The sequence below is a fragment of the Bicyclus anynana genome, chromosome 1 (genome assembly GCF_947172395.1).
Source record: "Bicyclus anynana chromosome 1, ilBicAnyn1.1, whole genome shotgun sequence".
Classification (NCBI taxonomy): Eukaryota; Metazoa; Arthropoda; class Insecta; order Lepidoptera; family Nymphalidae; genus Bicyclus; species Bicyclus anynana.
The window spans coordinates 12,231,967-12,242,636 of NC_069083.1; the positions used below are offsets into that span (position 1 = coordinate 12,231,967).

General features: G+C 38.1%; 1 protein-coding gene across 1 annotated transcript in view; it reads left to right on the forward strand.

Annotated features, from left to right (window-relative positions):
• The first annotated feature begins 391 nt into the window (after positions 1-391).
• LOC112054181 (muscle-specific protein 300 kDa) overlaps positions 392-10,670 on the forward strand; it is a 28,464-nt gene continuing 18,185 nt past the window's right edge. The window contains exons 1-6 of the mRNA XM_052889468.1: positions 392-1,509; positions 3,977-4,080; positions 4,660-4,806; positions 8,526-8,635; positions 10,105-10,263; positions 10,359-10,517. Coding sequence (XP_052745428.1) covers positions 1,322-1,509; positions 3,977-4,080; positions 4,660-4,806; positions 8,526-8,635; positions 10,105-10,263; positions 10,359-10,517 — 867 coding nt within the window. The 5' untranslated portion in view covers positions 392-1,321. The remainder of the gene's footprint in view (positions 1,510-3,976; positions 4,081-4,659; positions 4,807-8,525; positions 8,636-10,104; positions 10,264-10,358; positions 10,518-10,670) is intronic.

The following is a 10,670-nucleotide window of genomic DNA, read 5'->3' on the forward strand; positions in this document are numbered from 1 at the left end:
TGGCATCGTGTGAATTTAAGTATTTTAGAGGTTCTGCGAGATCTCATAATTTGTGAAATAGAAAGAATGTCCATTTTTTAATTTTTAAAAATGTTTATAAAATAAATCAAATTTGAGTGCCAAAGCAACCAGTGGTCAGGGCTCCAGAGTGACAAACCTCCTCATAATACGCGCCGTCTCAAGAATCACTGCCTTCTGTACCCGACTCTTGAAACAACAGTTAAGTGAAACCCTCTTACGGTGTTGGTCGAAGCTTTTCGCTATAAGACCATTGAGTCAAACGACTATCGGAACAATACTGTTTTATTATTTTGGTAGGGACAACAAAAGAATGGAGCAGCAATGTCTCGTGACTGTGGTAGGTACTTGGCAGCTACAAAACGTAAATATTATTACATTACAAAAGGCAGCTGAACGCAATGGTTGTAGGCGATAGTAAGTTACAATTTATTAATAACAAAATTTTCCATATCCCCACTATTCTATTTGACGTCGAGCCCTCGCCGGCCGGTCATTCATATGGAGATGACGTGTCTGCTTTTTACTCGGAAAATCTTTCTGACGTTAACCGAATATCTTTGCGGATTCTTCACATCTATTCTGGTTAAACGTGTTGAAAGACAACATGGCTCTCACGGGCCTAAGAGTACTTCTTGACGCAATTTGTTGGCGAGTTGAATTTATTTTTACTGAGAGTGAGAAGGGGAGAGGGCTGAGGAGGAGTCGAGGGCCGAGGGACGCGTACTCGAGCGGCTCGCGGTGCTAGAGGCTGGAGCGGGCGTTGGCAAGGTGCCCGCGCCGCCGCCAGTTCCCTGAGCGCCGGCCCGCCCGCCGCCTGCGCCGCGCTCGACTGCCACCGCTGCGTCCAGCGACCAGCACCCACCCACCCATAATCCACAATCTCATTACGATTAAGAAAACTCGTACGCGATTATAAAGTTTCTATAATACTTAACGACAAAGCGCCGAACACTTCGAATCGATTACTGACGCCCAGTTCAGAGCCGTCGATTTAGGTCGCCCGGTTCGGAGCGAGCGAGATATTTTTATGGCCGGAGTGCGGTGCAGACTTGCCGAGTTACGAGAGTATTGGTCGTGTCGCTCGTATGAATTATTATAACAACGTAGAATCGTAAAACTCATTCCATAAACAATATCGAGTGATGTGCATTGAGCACAAAGCGATTTGGCCTTCATGAAATTTTACGGTATGATGGAAGGCAGATGTGAATGAATCGATGTTGTAATATTAGCATTTAGGCGGAAATTGTTGACATTTGTGTATTGCATTTGCTAGTGGTTTGTTTGTGAGCGTGTTGCGATGCATCATCTGTACCCGCTGGCGAAGGGCGACCCGCTGTGTCCGCTGGGCTTCCATCCTCAAGTGCGGTGGCCCACGCGGTGCAAGCGCTGCTTCCGCGACTACAAAGAGCACGGCGGCCGAAAGAAGGAGGATGACTTCACTTCATCCACTCCGAGCCTCTCCTCGTGGAACTCGCCGTCGTCACGGTTAGATATATGATCATAATAACAATCATTAAAATCTGTTCTGATTTATAAAACCCACCTGATTACTTTTAAGTAGGCAATAGGCAGTCCCACCTTTAACCGACATTTCTCCTCTCTTTCCTTTTTAATTTTTTTAGGGTTTACAGTCAACTTGTATTTAACAATTGACTGTAAACGTTATCTGTATACCTAATTACAAGTGGGTCCTAATACCTAATTACAAGTGGGTCGATTGATTTATTATGATAGGTAGGTACAACATTAACATACAGAGGAAAACGGACCTTTATGAAATTAATTTTATCAAGCGTCAAATTTTCGTAACCGTCTCAAGTCGCCATTAGTTCCTCGCGGGCTTAAATCCGAAAAGGTCAAGAATTCAATCCCCGTAAAAAGGTAATATTTATGGCTCATAGTAGGTACTTGGTAAAAAATTGTGCTGAAACATTAGACCGTTATTAATGGTCTAAGGCTGAAACCTACACCCGAGGTCACACGTCCTGGTACCTGCTCGTGATGTTTCCTCTACCACAAAATGATGGTACCTACAATCCCTGTCGCTGCTACTCGTCGCTTTATAGGTACTCCATTCTAGAAAACGGATAATTGTATTCAACAGATCATAGTATGGAGAATAGATAGTTATTGAGTAATCCAGAGAGCCATGTTCAATGAACAAACAACGAAAACATCACAACGTCCGTGTTGCCTGGAACCATAAAAAATTGTATCATGGCACTATTCCAAATTGTACTAAACATTTTCACGAATTGTTTGCATTCCTTTGGGATTCCTTTAGATTGACGCAGTGCTCTCTCCTAAGAACTTTGATTGGATACTAAACTGCACATTAATTAGAGCGTTAATTAGGATTAAAGTGAGGAAAAATGTAATTGCGCTATTAAAATTGATTATCGCTGGTCCTGTTAACGATCGTTTTAATGGTTATAACAATTTTATTTTTAAGTTTATTACGTGATGATACATCGCAGGTGTTTTTCGTGTACCTAATCCCTATTCAGTTTAGAATACATTCTTTTTTTTTTTCAACAATGCCTAAACCTTAATAGCTCTACGGGTGGCCCGACAAACATCAGAAAGGTCTTGGCCATTGTTGAAGGAGAAATGAATGAAGTACTTTTTTATTTCAAAATAGTAGATTCTTCTACATTTTACTCAAATAAGAACGAGAATTCTATTAATTATCATCAGCTGATAATAATTGTTTGATACAACTTGAAAGCTAGGATATGGTAGGGCGAAGTAGGACTAGAGAAGAAGTAAGTTTGACGGCCTCCTTGGCGCAGTGGTATGGCGCGGTGGATTTACAAACCGAGGTCCTGGGTTCGATCCCCGGCTAGGCTGGTTGAGATTTTCTTAATAGGGATGATGACCGTTTTTTAAATTGTATATAAATTAAGAGTATACTAATAGTAAAGCAATTTTGTAAAAGTAACAGGGTATCTGCGATCATTACTTTCGGAGCTACAGGGATTTAAAGAGTCAGATTTGCGGCGCTGCCGCGGATCCCTGAAAAACGCCCCATACAAAATGGCTCGAAAAAATGACGTCATAGGCAATGTAATGATCGTTAGATTTGTATGCGCGTTCAAACAAAATTACTAATATCTTTGTTATTTGTGCGTTTATCTTTATAGTTCATATATTAAAAAATGTTAATTTTAATGTAAGGAAGCTAAAACTGTATGAATTTTCATCTAATTACGATAAAAAAATTTTAGTAGTTTTTGAAATTTTATAATCTCATTTATTTTGCAAATATCCAGACAATCTTTGCTTTTTATGTATAAATTAGTTAACATTGACCCTAATTACCCGAATGTATCATAAAAATCAATATATTCAAACCTAGTCATCATCCCCATTGGCCCAGGTCTGGCTGGTGGGAGGCTTCGGCCGTGGCTAGTTACCGCCCACCAACAAATATGTAGGTACCGCCAAGCGATTTAGCGTTCCGGTATGATATCGTGTAGAAACCGAAAAGGGGTGTGGATTACCCCATTTTGTAGGATTTATTTATGAGAGTTCCCCTTCCAGTAAATCATAGGTATTAGGTACGTACTCCAACCGACGGGATCAAATCCTAGACCTCTCAGATTTATAACCTCTCAGATTTGAAGCCTCTATCGCACAACGGTTAAAACGGCTTTTTAACCGTAGAGCGATAGAGGCTTAATTATTTAATACGGAAAAAAATAAGGCCATGGCGTAGCGTAGCGTGCCTTGGACGGGCCTAATGAAGGGTAAAGATTTATTAAAAAGAAAGATGTTTGAAGAATCTACGAGTATAAATATACGGGAATTCATAAGTTCTTTAATTCTATTTATTTTAGCTTAGACACGTAAGTGTATAAGGGGCCCCTTTAGTCTGGGGGCCCCTTATACCCGATATGCTGATAATGTTCCCGCATCCACTGAGGTTAAAGTAAAGTGTCAACTATTGCAGGGGTCGTGACGATGAAAGCGCAGAGGTGGGGAAGGCAGCGCGCGGCTGGGCTTCTAGCTCAAATCTCAGCACAGACTCGGCCAAGAAGGACGCCTTCTCCACGGGTAGGTATTTTGGAACGATGTTCCTTATCGCGCGTTGCGAAAGGGGGTTAGACGGAAAAAATTAAGACCAAAAGTTGAACTGACACATTTTACCCGACTGCGTAAGAAACTAAGTCTTTGCCACAGCCGAAGCCTCCCCCAACCATACCTGGACTACATAAGAAATCCTCAATAGACCCAGCTGGAAATCGAACCCAGGACCTCCGTCATGTACCCTACGTAGGTGTGAAGTCGTGTGCCTGTAGGTAATTACAGGCGCAGCAACCATGACCTTCAGGCTGAAACATGGCAATGCTGCTTGTAGGCAATAATAATCATGGCGATAGTACTTTCTCAAACGATCTCTGTCACATCTACTACTAAATATTTGAAAGTCCTCTTCGATCGATTTTTTTGAACAATATTTGTTTTTTCTTGAATATTAAGTTCAAGAAATTAAAATCCGTTTACTAAACGCACAGGAATTGTACCAATGAAATAGCTGACACAAAAAAATCCAAAATTATCAACTAGGCAAAACGTTAGATTTGAGGGAGGGAGTAGAAAGTTCCCCTGAAATAATAAATTCCTATTTTACAGGGTTCAGTAGAACCAGCACTACGTGGACGTCGACTCCCGACTTGGCTTCAGAGGGCGACACTACCACCGCTGTTACAGTCAGCCTCAAATTGCCTAAACGAAGAAGTACAGGGCCCCTGCCGTCATTGGACACGGGCCAGAATACAGGTAACTAACTGACGCCGCGCAGTTTCACTTGCGTGGTTCCCGTTCCTGTAGGAATACGGGGATAATATATAGCCTATAGCCTTCCTCGATAAATGGGCTATGTAACACAGAAAGAATTTTTCAAATCGGACCAGGAGTTCCTGAGATTAGCGCATTCAATCAAACAAACTCTTCAGCTTTGTAATATTAGTATAGATTGTTAAACGTGATATTGAATTTCATTTATTTATGTGCATTTTAAGAAATATCACGTGTCTCAAACGGTGAAGGAAAAACATCGTAAGGAAACCTGCATACCTGAGAATTTTCTTAATTCTCTGCGTGTGTGAAGTCTGCCAATCCGCATTGGGCCAGCGTGGTGAACTATTAGCCTAACCCCTCTCGTTCTGATAGGTGACTAATACTTAACAAGGAGACGATTATGGGTTGTTAATAATGATGTATTAGGTAATTAATTACATACATGAAATGAGGGAACTTTGAAAAAATACGTGAGGGTTAGGTTAGGTAAGTCTTGAAACGCCCCAGTTTCGAAACTTAGGGTTTTTTTGAGAATTTCCTTACAATCTCAATTGGTGCCTAAGATATTTACAGAATATCAAACACCTTTTTTTAGGAAATTGCAGCTCTTGATATTATTGCCAAGCGGTAGTTTTTTTTTTTGCAATCATAAATCAATAAATCAATCTCTTTACAATTTTTACCTGGAATGGCACCTAGCACAAAATGTTTTGTCGTTGACTGCAAACAGATACATGGTCAGAACACCGAGCAAATCTCCACCATGTAGGGGAGACGGGGGAAATTGGAGCCTACTAAGGAAAAAGTTGAATAAAAGGCAAATTTATGGATATTTTGGGATTTTTCTATTAGAAACTAAATCCTTACTTATTTGGCTATCTTTTAATCACAGCGTTAACGTTAGATTATAAAACATTTGGCCGCAGATAAACTTTAAACAAAAAAAGAGAATCGCTCCCATTACCCGACTTAGCGGGAAATAAGAGCCTATAAATTTCCATAAGTGTAATGGGAGCTACTTAATTATTAAATCAGTCTCATAATTTTTTATGTTATTCTGAAAAGTCACATATTCATATACATTTTGATATAAACGTAAACGTACAACAATTAGGTTTGAAGATCCAAACAAAAAACGCAAATATAATCAACCGGACTGTCAGAACCAGAACATTTTTTATGAGCCCGTTTTCCGCAATCTCTACAACGGTACCACATTTCGTTATTTTTTCCAATGTCGCTAGCTAATAGCACACAATGTCTCTTCTTCTGCATATTCTGACTCATCGTCGCAAAGATTCTCAAAGTCTTCTTCATCTGACGTATCAGTTTCATCCGCAAAAAGTTTCATTTTTACTCTTTTTTATTTTTTCTTTCTTGTTGGCTGCCATGCTTGTTCCATCCACCTTTCGCTGCGGGACATTTTCTTTTTTTGTTGCTGGTTGCTCCCTTCTCCTTTGCAATGATTTTAGTTTTACATTTTTCTCTAAACGATTCTTCTCCTTCTCTTCAAATGCTGTTTTCATTGATGTGCTAAATAATATTACTGAATGTTTTCATTGACGCGACGTGTATGTATTCTTAACTTTCTCAAAATCTAATTTTCAGTTGCAGTTTTGGAACGAGCAGTTTAGACATTAAAGATTAAAGTAACTGATTGTAGAATTTTAGACGGTTGCTGTGTATCATTTGATAAAATTGGTTCTGTGTAGAGTGATTGTTCTTGAACGTCGTTTATTGTGGACGAGGTCATGGAAAATTTGACATTAGGCTCCAGGAGTATTTTATCATTTGACATAAACGGGATTTTATAAGGGATTGTGTTTGGCGACATGTTACTATTTGTTGTAGATGCTTCCACTTGTAGCTCACTTAGTATAGATGGACTTACAGCATGGTCAATATCAGGGGTTTTTTTGACATCTGCAAAAACATATTATAATGTATATGGGGCAATTGAAGCTACTAAGGGTAATCAGAGCCTAATAAGCTCTGATTACCTGACTACCACCATTTCGAAATAAAATAAAATAATTTATTGGATCTAGCTTGTAATTAAATTATACGCGCAGATACTCAAAATTATTATCATTAGCTATAAAATAAAATAGATTTGATTGTAACAAGTGCATAACTTCACACTTACCTGGCCGATGAAATTTCGTATTTTTTATAAGCGCGGAGCAAAAAATCGACAAGCGTCCGTGGTCACACAACGCGTGGCACTGGCGAGTCTAGAACAGCAGAGAAACGCGAACAAAGCATGCCGAAGGTGCCCGAGTGACAACCGAGTGAATACGAAGCCTGGTTTTGTCTCTAGTCGCACCGCTCCAATTACCCTCTGGCTCTCATTACCCTCTGTTCCCCTACTTACTACGTATTTAAATAATATGAGCAATATTTGAAACAAAATCGTTTTTATTAAAATATAAATTGAGGATCTTTAGATGTTGGTGGAAATGTTTCTCGGTCCGTTGTGTTATCATTAACGTCTTAATGCCAATAAATAATAACAAAAATATCATTTGCTAGTGCCAGACATTTCCAACATATATTAGTCACGCAAAGGTTAATGATCACAAAGTACTTACACAAATATCTATTTATATCTACGTTTTACAAGGCACACATTATTTAATGACTGATGAAAATAAAAAAATAACAGTCATAAATTTTCAAAGAGCTAAAAATGCTTATGTTCTGAGAACCCTGTAAGATCACTACAGTCATCAAGGTAGATATTATCTTAAATTAAAATGTTCTTTTTGTGTACGAATGGAAAGGACGAGAACGAGAATGACTATTCTTTTTTAGGGTTAGGTATAGGTTATAGCTGATGATATGAATGTTTGTTGTAAAGATGAAGGCCCAATTTAACTGTCTTGACTGTGCACATGGTAGGATACCTACTGGAACTCCCAAATATCATGTCCAAATTAATTATTGTAGTCTCTTGTTTTCTTGGATATGTTTCACAGTAACAATTGCACAGTCTCAATCTAATGATGACGCCGCAGTCCTTGGCATTGGTCTGATCATCCACACCACACTGACTCCACGGTTTACAATGGTCTCCTGGTGACCGAAGTTAAAACACAATGGCGTGATACAATAAAACTGAAATTCAAGGGTCGAGTTGGACACAACCCTCATAATATGTGAGCAGTGGCGTAACGTGCCTTAGATTAGGGGCCCTGTATCAAAATTAGTTGGGCGGCACAATAGACGAGCAGCAAATCTCGAAAAATCACATTAGTTCTTCATTTACTCTACCGTAACTCTTTCACCACAAAGTATTGCTTTTTTTACCTATCATTTCTGCAGATTTTTTACATTTTTTTTTTTATTTTATATATTATAGATTAATTTTTACATACTTTTGCTTTCACACGTAAGTGGCACCTGTAGTCCGGGTGCCTCGTATCATTGATACAGTTGATACAGCAGCGGTAGCTACGCCCCTGAATGTGAGGAATAATAGGAGGAGAATTTTAACACTTTTGAATACTCCATAAGAAACGGACTTTCGTGTAAGGCGACCGGCTAGATAGTTAGATGTTTTGGAGCAATATATAGCCAATTTTTAAATCCGGAAAAATTATATGGCTACCGCGGGATTTGTTATAAGTGACAAAATTTCACGCGTACCAAGTCGCAAATAAATAAACTGATATAATCATAGTAATATACATTTTCAGAAACAGTAACAGTTCGGCGACCGTCCGCGTCCCCGCCCCCGCCGGCCGTGCACTCCTCTGCCGTGATCACTATCAACAAAAACGACTCCCTCGCTGAGCGGGTGCGAAAGGTAACCAATGCCAATTATATATTTATTTATAAAGACACCCATCTATTCTAGTGTCTTGCTGTTAGGACCACTTGGCAGTTTTTATCATACATCCGTATAGGTATCTATTTATATTAGCTTAGCACGAAAAATGTCTTTAATTTTGATGTACGTACCCCTAACTTTGAACGACAATCTAAAATTCAATTCAAGAGTTTAGATTTTGGTTGCTAGCTGCTACAGTATATTGATTTTCCAAAATTAAATCTGACTTTTATTACAGTTGTGAAGGCTCAAAAAAGTTCGTGCCCATGCGTAGCATGGTGCGGGTGACAGTTGGCTGTGTGACGTTCATAATACGCACTAGGTAGGTACTATCGTGAATCGCGGCAAACTTTCAAGATTGAAACGAACTGTCACCCGCACCATGCTAAAGAGCACGAAGATGTACTTAGATACATGAGGATACATATGTATAACTAGCAGGCTTCCGCGTAGTTCCTGTTTTTTATCTCATCATAATATAATGATAATGTAGGAGTTAGTCCTGTAGTTTCAGAGCCTAGATGCCAACAAACAATAAAATATTTCCTCTGTTTAATATTAGTAGGTAAAGATAAATCAATCATGATAACTTTCATTAAGTATTAATCTTTCCCAAGTAGGTACATATTACTTTTTGTGTAGTGTAATTTTAGATATACTTAAACCTACTTTCTAGATTATTCCTATCTTCAATAAAAATAAACGAAGCTTATTTTCGTTCCAATAATAAAATGTTTACTGTAATTTGGCTGTTAGACAGGCAACTGATGCACCGTTTATTTATATAATTTGTTATTTCGGTAGACTTTTGTTTAGGAATCAATCAGGGCTTAAAATAAGAATCTAGGAAAAATGTTTAGCATACCTACTACTGAAAAATTCGAACTAGAATTAAAAATCAAGTCTAATATAAATACTTAGGTATAAGAAGCGTTAAACTAGTTTTAAGCTATGGCTAATTTCAAGATTTTATACTAAAGACGCTATATATAAGTGGGTCAGCTTGATAGAACTGTTTCAGTTGCTTATAACTCAACCCGCTTCGTTGCGATGCCCAAAATAGCTTAAAGGTCGCTATCGAAATATATGCAGTGGCAAAATACGAGACAGCTAAATTAATTAAGGAAATGCCCTGTTTATTCACATGTCAGCGATGAAATGAAAACTTTGGGGTAAATGTAATTTTCTGACTTTGTTATAGTAGATAGAGTATTCAACTTCCCTTTCCGAATTATTATAATATGACTAATAGCAACTATATTAATATCCCAGTAAACTATATTCGTTCCTTATAAGATCCAATTTCATCGATGATAAGAATATTAGAAAAATAAATTAGCATTAATTTACTTGCTCGTAGGAACAAGATAACAACAAACTTTTAAATAAATTCCAACTTTCAAACTATGAAACCATAAGTAAAAATATCTTAACTTTGTTCATAGATGCAGTTAATGAAAGCACAAAGTAGTTTCGACAAAGAGTCAAGTATTGAGAAAGAAAGGGAAAGACGAAGTACGTCGAGAAGTAAAGAGGAAGAAAAACCCACCAGACAAAAAGAAGAAAGAAGTAGTGTAAAAGAGGACGTTAACTTTTTGATGCAGGTAAATGATATAATAATACAAAATCTCAGAATCAATAGAAATATTAAAATAAAAGCCACAATTTGTTTTAACTAATTAAAATGAAAAATTTTAAGGTAAAAAGCAATCGCCCTAATACAAATTCCAAACCTCCGAAACGCGGAGGTCCCACACGTGATAAAGAAGATACTTCCGACGATGAAGCTAGTACGGTCGGTACTGTTACCACTGACACTGAAACAACTCTAATTGATCCCAACATCAAAGATTACCAGGTAACTCAACGATAATGAAATAATTTCTCCAAATACATAAATTAGTAGACGGTATAAAGAGACAGACCTTTAAAAACTGCTTGTAAACTAAGCCTACTTTAAAAAAACAAAGTTGAATTCATACTTACTGTAACGTATTATATTGTATACGAA